The following is a 15063-nucleotide window of genomic DNA, read 5'->3' as shown; positions in this document are numbered from 1 at the left end:
ATATTTCACGCTTCCCACGTGAAACACTGCTCATCTCACAAAATAGTAGCTGCATTGAACTCTGCCTCTGGCAAATGTAGAGCAAGGCCTATCTGGCACAGCCATGTTTTGCAGCAAACAAAAACCTTACCTTTTTATTTTTTTTTTCTTTTTAATTAGAACTTTTTAGGGATATGATGAAAAAATGGTATTTGCACTCTTTTAGCCAGCAATTTTCTCAAGAGATGCTGTTTCATCCTCACTTACTCAGGAGCTCTCTATTAGTCTCATCCATTGCAGAGAACTGAGCAGTTCTGGCCATCTATGTGGGCTTCTGTTCGCCAGCATGAGGTGATGGAACCACTCATCAAAGTTCAGGTACTATTTCCTGTAGAGGCAACCCAAAACAATTCGGGAGAAGGGGATGAGGGTAAAGAGAAACCACATCTTCCCCCATCCCCACAGTCCACACTATCTCCACAGTGCTTGAGATTCACTGAAAAATGAATGCTATGACTAATGCCGCAAAAGACTAAGCTGCCAGCCAAAATACATTTTCATTTCCAGTAAAAACACAGCACTTTTCCATTGAAAACACATAATTTTTTCAAGCAGTCCTATCTCTTAAAAAACAGTAAGGATTGGTTTTCTGTCTGTTACTGGATTTCTTAGTCTTGGTAACTATTAGTGGCCTAAAAAACCCCCTTACTATTGCTATGGAAAAAAGGTAAGACTGCATAAGTGGGCATGGTAAGAGGCACTCCAGTTCCATTAAACTAACTCAATTAATTTAATTGCAGTAAGAACGAGAAGAAAACAATGAAGAAGTTGATGAAACTCCCCTTTTGGCCATTTCTTAAAATGCATGAGATGCAGAAGAAATCTTTCTGCTGGCAGTGCTCCAGTTCAAGATGGAAATTACATTGCTGCAGTGCAGAATGGCAAAAGCATTTCACAAAAATTTTTGTTGAGCAATTAGAAAAAAGCCAGATGTATTCCTTGCATATCATGACAACAGCTTGATTTCCACTTCAAAAAGTAATTCAGGACATTTGAAACAACAGCTATTAGCCATTTTAAAGTCAGCAAGTCTGAATAAGTTGTGATTGAAAATTTAACAGGTGCTAACCAACAAGCTCTCTGGACCATCAATACTACTTCAATGACTTTTAGACCACTAGGAAAGATTTCAGAAGGCTGAGGGGATAAAAGAACTAACAAGGCATCAGCTTTTCAGTGGGTAGGTAAACTGATCTGAATGAACATAGGCTGAACACCTGAGAGAAAATAGTGGAATAACCCATAATTTGTGATTAATCAAGGACATATAAAGCAAAAAAAATTAAAAGTGATGAAGTTTGTAAGAAATAGAGCTGGTCAAATAAAGCGAACACTTTATTTTGATGAGCAAGAATTAAAAATTGGTAAAGGACAAAGCCAACACAGATATAACATTTTACTTCTGTTGGGCATTTAACAGTGTGCCACATGACACAGACTGAAGCCAGAATTATACAAATCAAATGGATGCTGTGAAATGCATTCTAACTATGTTTTCTGAATTGTATAGAGAGATCTATTAAACACTACCTTTTACTCTTATTTTGAAAATGGTATGAAACTGGCATTATTTAATATTATTTTTAATTATTAGAATACAACGCAAAATTACCTTCAAAATCTAAAGACAAAAAAGTTTTGAGGAGAGAAGCAGAGGTAACTAATAAATGCAATTGGTCACTTATTAAAATCAGTTTGTTTTGCTTTCTGGCTGCAAGCTGCATTCAAAGGAGTGTGGAAACACATTTAAAGGGCAGTTCACCAACTGCAGAAGCAACAGGTCCAAGGATGATTTAAACTTCCAATCTGATGCCATGGCCAAGGCTGCAATGAAAATTAAGCAGAATAGCAGTAGGGAGGGTTGATACTGGACAACTCTTCTAGCAATCCTGTTTTGCTATGAAAGCTACTGTTCCAATTAAAAATTAATTTAAATAATTTTAAAGGATCCAAAGAAGAGTGCCACAGATGAATAAATGATTCAAAAGATTTGACAGCTTTATCAGTTACTTTAAAAAAGAAAGCTGACAATTGATTTGTTCAGTTTGTAAATGCCTACAATGAAACCAGCAATGTCACAGCATGAGCTTTAGTTTAGCAGACAAAAGGCAAAAGATCTGACAGCTGGATACTGAAAGACAACAAATTCAGGCTCTATGTAAGAGGCACATTTTTAACAGTAAGTAATTATGTTTTGAACAATTTGGGTGGATTCTTCATCACTAGGAGCTTTCAAATCAAAGCAGGATGCTTCCTCTAAAAACACACTTTAGTTCAAATAGGAATTTGAGGAAGTCTTGGAAACTGTGCTCTACAAGAGAGCAGACTGAACACATGGTGTTCCCTTCTGCCTTCTGAATAGATTATACTGAAACACTCCATTTATCTCACAGACATACCTCAAAGGAAGCACAGATTTAAGAAAGGAAGAGAAATTGTATTTTGGTCACTCTGGACCATGTAATACACTTGGGGTTATATGGCTGTGTTTCCCAGGGGCCCAAAAGGAAACATCACCCAGACACAGCAAGAGTGAACAGTTGTGTAGGTAGGGCCCCCACATTTCTCTCCCAGGAATTACGAGAACAAAAGCAGTAACAGCATGCTGCCTTCAACCTAGTGGATGCCAGAAATTTTTCATGCCAGAAGATTGCTCAGCCCAAGCCTGTGAGGGTACTGCTCCTTTCAGGCTCTTTATGTGTCATGAGAAAAAAAAACAAGACAGATGTAGTGCACCTGAAAAAAGCAACTCATGTTTTTGGCCTCAGTGAAATCAAGGTGAACAGGCCTGACAACCTGCAGACAGACTTCACCATGTAAAGAAAAAGCTAGCCAGAATGGACAGACCTGAAAATTTCCTGCTTCAATTGTACCCATACCTTTTAATAACACAAAATTTGCAAACACTGCGTTTTCAGTCTCGGGGAATAAAATTACTTCAATTGACAGCACTCCTTTTTGGATTTAAAGCAATTAGATTCAAATTATTGCCTTGTCTGGCGCCACATAAGAACTTTGACCAGAATCTCTTGTACCTTAGGACAGGATCTCATGTCACAAGGCTGCTGGATATTCTGAGCATGACTGCCTAGTTCTCACTGTAAGAGTTATCTCTGAACAAAGAAAAGACTGTAAAGATGGCCACGTTTTGAAAAATGTGCTTTGGTGAAAAGCTGGTATATAGATTGAGTTAAAGAATGTTCTTCCAGAGAGAGAGCAAAAAGATCCTTACTTCACAATTTAGGATTGTGCATACACAGCTGACAGGATTAATATGCAGTGTAGGAGTTCACTCGCACAGACGGTGAGCATAACGTACAGTCATCACATAGAGATAACAGTTCTGAGGTGGAAAAATCTTTCCAGGTTCTTCATGACACATCTATGGCAATGGTCACCCATGACAATATATTTTTAGAGTTCCGTACAGCCCACTTTCACTCATGCTTCTCCCAGAGACCCTTTAATTCATAACATACTGTTAAAGCTCATGTGACTCTCTTTGGAGAGAGAAATCACAGTACCACTTTTGAATCGGCACTTTCCCACATGGGCAACATGCTGTTGAGGAGCTGTATGTGAAAGCAAGCTTCCGAACAAAGGACTTTGCAGTTTAACAGCACTAAAATAACCCACAAACTTTTCAAGTATAGATTTTATTTCATTCATGTTTCACAGTCTGTTTCTGTAAAGTTTTAGCAAAAAGGTCATGTTCTATAACAGAGTAGGCTACTGCATTCAGAGCTGGCAACAGACTTCAAAAGTACAGAAAATGTTTACATTCCAACTAGAGCAGTAGAATTTCAAAAATACATAGTAAAAATAATCAAAAATACCAATATTTATTAAAACTTAATAGAAAAACAGCAGTCTGTCTGAACCATCAACGTACCCTGCCTGCTAGGTGTCAGCAGCAACCAAAGCCATAGCAGGCCATCTGACTGACTTTTTAAGACTGGGACTGCTGTCTTCCAACTAATTTGTTAATGCAAAGTTTTGCTGCTTCAAAGGTCAAGAAAATGATCTGTAGGTTCATTGCTTACATGTTTTCAATCAGAGAAGCTAATGTTTCTGCTCAAATCTACTGGACCACTTCCAGATCCTACCCAGAATAAGGACCTGCTCTGGTCCTGATGTAGTCAACTAATTTTTTCAACACAGTTCCAAGCTAACCTATTTTATTAAATTGCAGCTAAGAAAGGAAAGCCCTTATTGTTTAAAGGTTTATCAGGGCTTCCAGGAATAAAGGCAGCTAAGAGAATCTAAACAGAATGGTACTTGATGACATTATTTATTACTAGGGGCCTTCAACATCCTTTTTTCATAGATGTTGCGTCAAGATTTGCAGTTATCTAGGGATATGGTTCCTAAGGGGCCCCAGATTTACATGTAATAGTTCCAGAGTGGATTTTTCTAGTTCAGCAAATACTATTTAAGTCTGGACTGATGCCCAGTAGGAGATTTCTAACCAGCTGCTGAACTTTAGTCACAGATTTATTGAATATGTATTTATGCAAATTATACCAGCTGAAAGGCCCATCAGCTATAAGCACACCCACATCAGCCCACCCTCAGTGCTGTCAGGGCAAAAAATACATGCGATTCTGTGTTGACTATGAGACATTCCTATCAGCTATAGTCTCCTTAAGTCAAAAAGTATTACACTGCAAGGCTAGCATTTCCTTCCTTTTACTCTATCAGAACAGTGGAAATAGGATGGAAGTCACCAGTAGACCCACTTTTTCTTGTCTCAAACAGCTAAGACTGGACCTTTTTTCTGATTTGCTTTCATTTCTAGGTAGCCTATCATCTTGTTTTCCAGGACAACAAATTCCTAAAATATATATATTCTGAACTTCAAATTCTCCTCTCAATTTGATGGGTCGAATAAGAATTTTAGGAAAAGTAGGAAAGATATCCTACGTATTTTCTCACACCTCACCTCTAGGCACACACAGGTATCCAATCAATAGAACTGCCTGCTACTGCCTCCTCTCCTTCCTGTAAGCTCAGAAAAATCAAGCTTATTTTTTGGGATTCTTTCACAAATGGCCTAAGGTACCATCACATCTATCCTGCCAAATATTATCCGGTGCAGATACCACAACTGATTCCAAAGGAGCAACATCAGACATGACCTACATTATTGCACTGTATTATCCTGCCTTCTGGGTTTGCTGGCTGAGTTTTGCTATTGTTGTGCAGCAAGTTATGAGACATCTTAGTATGCACAACTACAGCATGTATATTTAAAAAAATACATGACAACACAGTCTGTGAACACTTTTCTTTCAATCAATTCCCACCTACTGCACTAGTCTTGAGCAGGTGGGCAGGATACCTGGCAAGGCATAGCTACTAGTTTACTACAGCTCCACTAGGGTGAATCCTGGCACAGTTATTTCTCTCTAGGCCTATGGACAGTACAAATATGACTCAGATTTCTCCTTTTTGTGAGGCATGTACAGCATTTCTTTTCATCAATGTAAAATGGGGAAAACCCCTTACAAGAGAGTATTCCCTTACAATTTCTGTAATGCACGTATTTGAGGAAGACTACAAAAGCACTCTCCACAATCTTCTGCAGTATTGATTCTGAGAGGCATCAGAAAATGGAAAGGCCTTGTTGCAAATCAGCAAGACATCCACTTTACTTTCAAGTTTCTTTTTTTTAAGAACCTGAAAGAGGTAACAGGAGTGATCAAAGCATCAAAATACCCAGTCAGCTAGACAGCATGACTTTTTGAAAATGTTGTCACACAGAAAGGAACACACCATAAACAATCCAGAGTCCTTAATGTTCTTAGACAAAGTCATTCTTAGTTCTCTACACAGACTGCCTCTGAAAAAAGCCCTTCAGACTGGAGGGAGTGACATAGTTAAGTGTCTAGATAAACTGAAATTAAATAAATGTCTGTAGAACAACTTCTGTAACATGACTACTGTGGATCTCTACTAGTCAGGCCTAATACCTTATTGCAGACAGTAGTATTAGCTGTATCTCAAGGCAAGCAGGCTAGGAATGATACAAATCTACTAGGAAGAAAAAATGTTTTGGGATTTTGTTTTTGGTTTGGGATTGCTGAGGGGTTTTTTGTTCAAATTCAAGGTAGATAAAAATTTCTGAGAGATTAGCCAAGCTGACATCCCCGTTCTCTGGCACATTCATCTAATTTCTCCAAATAAGAAAAGAGAAGGAAAGGGGATGGGAGAAGGACTTGTTTCACCACAGGCCATTTGTGCTCTTTTTCCTCTCAACTCTTTTTTTTTTAAGTTAGTTATCTGATTTCACAGGAAAGAAAAAAAAGAACAGTTTATGTTTGTAAACTAAAGATACACATATCAAATACTATGCAACTAGTCTTGTTGAATTAATCCTGGTGAATGAATATCTTCCTTGTGCTATTATAAAAAGAAGTTACTGCAGTCTTTAATAACAATGTTTAATCTGTTAGCCACCAAGAAAATCCAAACCACTTGCCTTGTACACTTGTGAGCCATTAATAAACATGGCTTTGGAACAAAATAAACACCTCCAGTGCAAGCCTTGTGATTTTCACTCACTCAAATTGTACAGACCAGAATCAAAAGCATACTCATCAAAACACATCATTTCACTTGGGTTCTTAGACACTCATGGCACTGACCAAAGACTGCAATGAATATAGAATGCTAATTCAAATGCAATAAACCCCCAAAGAAAGACTCTGCTACAACAAAGGACAGCAACAGCCTAAAGATACCACCCCACCAGCCTAAGTTTCCTCTCCTCAACTCCTTTCATCTAATTGCAACTGATGATGGTCCAATACTGCGGCCTGTTGTGCATTTCCACCCTCAGAACTGACTATCTGAAGAGGGGCCCAGGAAGATGTTTGCTTGCAGAATACTGCAAATGACTGTCTTTACTGCAAGAACAGGAACATGCCAGCAGAGCACATCCAAGGTTATAGAGTCCCAGGAAGTACATGAAATTAGCATGGAGTCCAAGGTCGCACCGTAGTAGTAAGCACCCATTCTGTCAAGACCCCACCAGGATATTCCAGTCCCACAACTGGCTCTGAAGACAAGTCATTCACGGCATGTCACTTTGCAAGTCCTGGACTCAGAAAATGCTCAAGTAAAAGCTTAAGACAGGAAATAGGAGGCACAAAAATAACTTGACCAGTAGCTACTATATATTGGGATAAGGGGGATCTGCAAGGTTACCATCAGCTTTATCAGATCCTGTTAAAGATGCTTCTAGCTCTGCCCATGACTGTGGAGCATTGTTCTTTATTGCCTCTATGAAAAGCTGTGTTTGATGCTTCAGTCGGTCCAGCTCAGTCTGAGTCACCTGGTTCTGATGAATGAGCTCCTTGGTTTTTAAAGTGATCTCCAGCAATCCTGATCTGCGTAGCACAACAAGTGTGTTCTGAAAGCGTCTGCATTTGCTTTGCTGTTGCAAGAGCAGCTCAGGGGTAGTGCAAATCTCTTCTGGTATCAATGGGGGGCTCCACACTGCAGACTGCGTTGTAGTCTGTGCTGCGCTCTCGCTCTCATGAGAGGTACACTTTGTTGCCTGCAGAGCCCCAAAAGGCAAAAGGGGAGTCAAACCCGGCAGTTTCAGAGTGTCATTAGAAACATGATGAAAACCAGGAAGAGCTGACAGTTTTCCACTTGTCACTAGAGTTGAAGAACTTTGCTGGTTAGACTCCTGAGGGTTCTTAAAGCTAACTGGTAGGTGGGCAAAAGGGCTAGTAGGCAAGCCTGTGCTCCTTGATATGGGAGAACTCTCCATCTTGGGTGTTTCTGTGCAGAGTCGTTTAGGGCAATTGGTTTCCTGACATTCTTCTAGATCAAAGGATCGATCTCTCTTGCAGGGCTGTGGTGCTATTTTGGGAAAAGAATTCAGGATGGGCAGGTAATTAGCAGAGTCATTTCTCTTTTTCCCAACAGGGTGAGGGTTTATGGGAGGTGGGATTGATGGACGAAGAAAGACTAGCTGTGGCTGAGCTGGAATCACTTCAAAGGATGGCTGCACAGTCCAAGATTGGAGCTGTGATGAACACCCCTGAGAAGCATAAACAGGGAAAAAACAGAAGTCTTACAACAAAATTGTAGAAAAGGATCAAAAAACCTCTAAATGAAACAGGTGGACTGTGCCATTTCTCCATATTTGATATACACTGTCCAATTAATACATTCTGAACAGTTTTCCATCAAACTCATCCTTCTCTTTCTCTGACAACAGAGCATAGCACTAGAATCAAAGCTGTCATCCATAATCCTTTTACTGTGGAACAGCAGATACACATAATCACAGAATATTAGGAATTGGAAGGGACCTCAAAAGATCATCTAGTCCAATCCCCCTGCCAGAGCAGGAACACCTAGATGAGGTTACACAGGAAGGCATCCAGGCAGGTTTTGAATGTCTCCAGAGAAGGAGACTCCACAACCCCCCTGGGCAGCCTGTTCCAGTGTTCCGTCACCCTCACTGAGAAGAAGTTTCTTCTCAAATTTAAGTGGAACCTCTTGTGTTCCAGTTTGAGCCCACTACCCCTTGTCTTACCATTGGTTGTCACCGAGAAGAGCCTGGCTCCATCCTCATGACACTCACCCTTTATATATTTATAAATGTTAATGAGGTCACCCCTCAGTCTCCTCTTTTCCAAAGCAAAGAGATCCAGCTCCCTCAGTCTTTCCTCATAAGGGAGATGCTCCACTCCCTTAATCATCTTTGTCGCCCTGCACTGGACTCTCTCCAGCAGTTCCCTGTCCTTCTAGAACTGAGGGGCCCAGAACTGGACACAATATTCCAGATGCGGTCTCACCAGGGCAGAGTAGAGAGGAAGGAGAACCTCTCTTGACCTACTGACCACCCCCCTTCTAATACACCCCAGGATGCCATTGGCCTTCCTGGCCACAAAGGCACAGTGCTGGCTCATGGTCATTCTCCTATCCACCAGGACCCCCAGGTCCCTTTCCCTTTCACTGCTCTCTAATAGGTTATTCCCCAACCTGTACTGGAACTTGGGGTTGCTCCTACCTAGATGTAACACTCTACACTTCCCTTTGTTATATTTCATCAAGTTATTCCCTGCCCAACTCTCCAGCCAGTCCAGGTCCCGCTGGATGGCAGCACAGCCTTCTGGCGTGTCAGCCACTCCTCCCAGCTTAGTGTCATCAGCAAACTTGCTGATAGTACACTCAATTCCCTCATCCAGGTCATTGATGAAGATATTGAATAATACTGGCCCCAGCACTGACCCTTGAGGCACTATACATTTAAAAACAATTCAATCTGAATTTATACATGCTTTCCTAAATAAAGATTACAGTACATGCTTATATTGTACAATGCTTATGTAAAAGTTTGACCTAGACTGGGGCTCAAACAACAAGTGCACAGAAAAGTTGAAAAAGAATTAAGCATTGTGGTTATAGTTTTAAAGAGTCAAAGAAAGACCGTACAGACATTTTAGGAACAATTCAGACTCCCTCTTTGTTGAAAGGCAGCACTCTAATCTTGTCAATACTATTCTTATAGCAAGCTTTTGAAATCGTTATTCAATAAAGATGACAGCTGTTCAGTAAGTTTTGCAATCTTAAGTACAAAACAGTTTCAATACATTTAAAACCATGAAGAAGAAAAAAAAAGAAAAAGCTGACTATCAACCAATGTAAGGAAAAAAGCCTTTTGTAACCCTCGAGCAGTTTAACTCCACAGCACTGGTGATATAGTGCACACTAGTGAACCTTAAAAGCATTATATTTTAAGAAAAATACCCAAGTTTTCACTCTTTCCCACAAGCCATACTCTGCAATATAGGAGAATACATCAGCTTCTACAAGACACCATCTCTTCCTCCTTCAATACATTACCATGGATCTTCATGAGCTCTCCTGGCCAAAAAGCATACCTGCTTTTCTCCAAACATACACAGTGGTCTAATAAGAGATACCATTTCTTTCTGAATCAAAATTTCACTTCTTCATACATTAAGTCAATTAATACAATATACTGTCACCTGCTTTTCCAGTTCCTTATGACTTGGAATGCTAGAGGCAGGCCTGCTGAATGCACAGTTTTTAGCGCAAATACATTTTACTGGGTTTCAAACTATACTGAGCCACCTGAAATGCACTTCCTTTCCCCTAGTCTCATAAAATTTAAACTGGCAAATGCTACCATTTCTCCCAGTAAAGGACTTGAACTTGTCACAAGCAGCTATTATGGAGATGAGATTCAATTACCTATTCTGATACAGAATTTCTTTGGTTCAGTTGGCAACACTCTTATGGAATAGGGGTACAAAACAACTACCTGTATAAATAAATATTACCTTATCACAGAAGACAGGACAAACGTGTTCAAAAGAAAAGTATCTGGAGATGTTAGAAGTATATAAATACTGTAGCTATACAAACCCAGGACTGAACATGCAGTCTTAAGATGAAAGGTTTTGGGGTCAGAATTAATCATTTACTGCACACCTGTGCAGTATCTAGCACAGCAGAGCCCTAGAATCACTGAAGTCAGAAGAGCTGTAGTAGCTGTTTATCTTGTTCTGTTTTCTCCTATGTCTATTATCTACTCTCTTATTTGCACTCACGCTGCATTCTGCTCTTGCTCTCCTACCCAAAATCTCATTTTTAGTAGAGAAGGACATGCTTATTTTATTAATTCTGCAAAGTGTTGGGTCTGGGTGGGTTTTGGGTTTTTTTAATGAAAGCTAACATCCTGCACATAGCAGTACAACTTGTCTAAAACACCTCCACAAGAGTTACAGAAACCTTGCCACAAGCACCGCTGTGTTCCAGGGAATTAATCCCTGCTTCCCTGCTCGATTTTTTTATTTTTTTAGTAACATTGTTAGCTGTTTACACTCTGAAATTGGGACAGCAGGTAACTACCACTGCGAAGGATCACAGTGGTTCTAAGGCAGAAGGATGATGCTGACTGAAACTGATAAACAGCAGTAACTGGATGTTGGCTTTTTTGTTTTGTTGTTTTTTTGGGGGTTTTTTTCGGTCCAGGAAGTCCAACTCAGGGCTGTGTTGAAAAGCCCATTTTAGCAATATAACCAGCATGACCATCTGAAGTAACTAGGCATAAAAGAAAAAGGCAGAAAGACACTTCATTGTTATTATTCTGACCTGGACTTACTGCTTTTATTGCAGCAAACATTTTTCAGTTCAACATTATTGTCCTTAACCACATGTAATTAGACTCAAAAGTTATGATGCATTAGCAAAAGAACCGAGTCTGGTAATTTTATCCACCTCCAACTCTTACTCCCAAATTTCCTTTTTGATACACTACCAGGTTTTTTTATATTTTTTAATATATATTTATATATATATATATATAATATACATATAAAAGCTACTTTGTATCAGCTACTTGTCCTAACTGTTTGCAACACAACTTGGAGTTTAACATTAGACTACCATTGCAATCAGCGTTTTTGAGCTCTGGGCCAAAGGCTATCAATCAGCCTTTGATGAAGCTTGTCTACTCCCTGCTATATGAAAACTTCAGTATTTGTTTACACAGTATTCTGTTCACACATATAGGAACATGACTATAAAATTGTTTCTTGCCAAAATAAAGCACAATGCTCATAGATCAGAACCACAGAATGGTTAAGGTGCTGCTGCTGAACCCAGGACAGGACCTTAAAGATCACCTAGTTCCAACCTCTCTGCCATGGGCAGGGGCACCTCACAGTAAACCGTGTCACCCAAGGCTCTGTGCAAACTGGCCTTGAACGCTGCCAGGGATGGAGCATTTTCCACTTACTTGGGCAACCTGTTCAGTGCTTCACCACCCTCACACTAAAGAACTTCTTCCTTAGATCTAACCTCAATCTTCCCTGTTTAAGTTTGAACCCATTACCCTTTGTCCTATTGCTACAGTCCCTGATGAAGAGTCCCTCTCTGGCACCCTTGTAGGTGCCCTTCAGACACTGGAAGGCTGCTATAAGGTCTTCACACAGCCTTCTCTTCTCCAAGCTGAACAGCTCCAACTTTCTCAGCCTGCCTTATCTCCCCCACAAATGCATAATCTGCCAAACACTAACAGAAAACTGTATTTGTGTTAGCATTGTCACACTACATTTGAATTTTATAGGTTTTGCTTGTTGTCATAACAGATTCAGTAGAAAAGGAATCCGGATATATATTAAGTTTTTCCTCTTCTCACTGTATTCTGACATGTATTCTAATAAAAAAAAAGCTGAAGAACTTTTCCTCTGCTCAGAACACATGTACAGAGCAAGAGGTCTAATAACACAGCAATACTTTGAACTTGGAGCTCTCCTATTTCTGTTACAATGTAAACATTACAGTCTCAGGGATGTGCTGGAGGGCAAAAGGTAACAAGATACTGGAACACATAAATAGGCAACGCAATTGTTGCAGTGTGAGCTATCACATGCAACTAAGAGAAATAACTGATAAAGTAAAAATACCACACCTTCAGATACAAATTTAATGTTTTCATTTGTAAACATTCTGGATTAGCATTTCCCACTGTACATAAAAGCACATTTAGGATGTAAGAACTAAGAAGCAAAACCTATCATCCTATTTTATCATCTTTACTGAATGAAAATGAAAATACCAGCTTTCAAAAGGAAAAACACTCACTTTTCTTGGTTTACTCTTTGGTGTTACCAACATAACATTCTTAAAGGTCTACTTTTTGTGGGATCCCTTTAAGACAAAAAGGTTTAATAGATGTAGCAGAGCTTCTCCATTTCACTTTTTCCATCTTAGTGATTCTAACTGTCACAATAGAACTTTTCAAGTTACCAGTTACTGTCTAGATTCCAACAACTTTGTAAAAACTTTGATAAAGGAAAAATATTACAATAAAGAACATGCAATATTTTTCAGGAGATTATTTCTTCCCTACCTGCTTAACTAACACATTTTTCATTACGACCATAGGAGAAAGTGCAGGAAAGGAGTTGCCTGTGGCCACTGGGCATTGCCAAGGCCCATCCTCTACATTCCAACATGACGCATTCAGCACATCCTCCGAGTCAGTCTGCTCCATAGCACTCAGGCACTCTGAACTTCCATCTGCCAGATGTAGAATTCAGCTGTTAGTTGTTTCATGTGCACCATGCTTGCTACCAACTTTCAGTTCCACTATTCTGCTTTCTTTCAACCAAGACACAAACAACAACAAAGTTCAGTTCTGGAACACCAATAAAATTACATCTGCTGTGACAGCTGTCAAATAGCCTTTAACAAAAGGCTTCATACATCAGGCCAGTCCTCATGCAGATACTGTCTCCCCCCAAAAAAAAATATTACTTTTTGTTCTTTCATATTTAATCTCCAACGGACTGCACACTATCATGAAGATTGCTCTAAAACATGGTGCAGCAAAGAACTATGGGCTCCAGCACTGCACAGCCAGTCTGTGCTAAAGGCATTTTGTGTCTTGAAATCTTCTATCTCTCACAAAAGCTCTTTTTCTTTGTTTTGTTTTGTTTTCCCTTTAAATGCCATCTCTTCACAGTTTTATTGAGTATTAAAACAGCACACTGTGTCTACATTTTACTGATGTTATAAAAATTACTCTCTGGTCAAATCATAAGAGAGTTAATTCATCACTGCAAAGAAAAAAAAGTAATTTTGCCATCCCCACTTCTAGACTCCTAAGTCTAAGAGTCTTCCATTCGTTTCTTTACTAGGCACATTTTTAATTCCCATGCCATTCAAATTCACAGAAAGAACTTTATAACTACGCAAAGCTCTACTTCAGAAGAGTTTGATGGTATGATGACTGCAGATGCAACCTGGTTTATATAAAAAGGCCCTCTCAGTTAATGAGGCATAAATGACAAGGGGCTAAGAGACAGATTTGTCAAATGTGATTAATAAAAGCAAAGTCTGAGCAAGATAACACACAAAAGTAATGCAGTGATTTTCTAAACCTGAATATCCAGAGTCCTTGTCAGATTCAGCTGCCGCCATGCTTAAGTGCTGGTTCAAGCTCTTCATTTCCATCACTTTGCCCAGTAGTTCCTTGAGGGTCTCAAGAGGTGACTATTTTGTCTCCATGCTGCCATAGTGCTGCAGGCAGTTTTTAACACCTTTTCCATTGAAGAACTACAAAACAGTTAAGAACAAAAAGGGCCTTTCTCTGAATCCAAGGAAAGTTCCATCAGTAAAAGACAACAAAGGCAGCCATAGTTGTCCTTATAGAAATCCGGTTTCAAAGGTTTGCTGTATCTGTTAGAACAACCCATAGAATTCTATTAAACTCCCAGCTTCACATTTGCTGTTTCTCACACATTAAGATTAGCAATGCTTGCCAATGAAAAAACAGTTTACTCCCTGCAAAACTCTCTAAACTACGCATGTTTAATAACACATTATAGAGTAGAAAAGATGGGCAACAATTCCGTGTATCAACTAACACTTTACATTGTAGAATCTTCCGGACTGAAGTTCTTCATCTCCCTTAGGCTGATTTTTTAAGTTTTGGGAAAGTTTCCATGACCCTATCTTTCATGGATTTCTGCTCCAACTACAAGAGGACATGGTATAACTGTTAAGCCCTTTAGGGTAGGTTAAAAATTGCCAAAAAACCTAAGGCATAGGAAGGAAGAAATTAAATAAAGCAGAAATATACTACATATTTAAAAAAATCTTTATTTTTTTCCTACTGCTGTGAATGCCATCGATGAATCAAAGGTATTTTAGAAGTACTGAAGACATGGATGCACCTCTCACATTCAGCTCCTTTCTTCAGTGGTTGAGCAAATCAGAGTACACTATAGGTCAGACAATCTTACTGAAGTACCTGAAGCAGAATCATGTAATACTTACACTTACTGAGTAAAGTACATGATAGATTCATCTGGAAAGCACAATGAGTAAGTAATTTCTAACTCCATTATGAATTCTATCAGACAAGGTAATAATTCCTTAATGTACACACAAAACTTGGGAAATAGGAAGGCAATTTCTTGATCTGCCAAAGATGTAATGCTGAAGTTCAACAACATGGGTAACCAT

General features: G+C 39.4%; 1 protein-coding gene across 1 annotated transcript; it reads right to left on the bottom strand.

The window, feature by feature from the left end:
- Positions 1-6857: 6857 nt before the first annotated feature.
- On the bottom strand, positions 6858-14096 carry CIPC (CLOCK interacting pacemaker). The gene is made up of 3 exons (XM_080619213.1): positions 13977-14096; positions 12944-13113; positions 6858-8092 (listed from the first exon to the last, which is right to left on the bottom strand). Exons 1-3 carry the CDS (start codon positions 14047-14049, stop codon positions 7214-7216), a joined length of 1122 nt encoding a protein of 373 aa, XP_080475339.1. The 5' UTR covers positions 14050-14096; the 3' UTR covers positions 6858-7213.
- Between the last annotated feature and the right edge of the window lie 967 nt (positions 14097-15063).

This window comes from Psittacula echo (genome assembly GCF_963264785.1).
Source record: "Psittacula echo genome assembly, chromosome: 5".
NCBI lineage: Eukaryota > Metazoa > Chordata > Aves > Psittaciformes > Psittacidae > Psittacula > Psittacula echo.
The sequence above is the reverse complement of the archived record's forward strand: the minus strand, read 5'-3'. Positions and strand labels throughout refer to the sequence as shown.

Excerpts from the sequence above, each read along its gene's own strand:
- CIPC (XM_080619213.1), bottom strand. The coding sequence starts at position 14,049 with ATGGAAATGAAGAGCTTGAACCAGCACTTAAGCATGGCGGCAGCTGAA. Across the intron at positions 13,114-13,976 it reads CAAGGACTCTGGATATTCAG|ATGGAAGTTCAGAGTGCCTG; the intron begins GTTTAGAAAATC and ends TACATCTGGCAG. Across the intron at positions 8,093-12,943 it reads AAAATGTGTTAGTTAAGCAG|GGGTGTTCATCACAGCTCCA; the intron begins GTAGGGAAGAAA and ends TATGCTTCTCAG.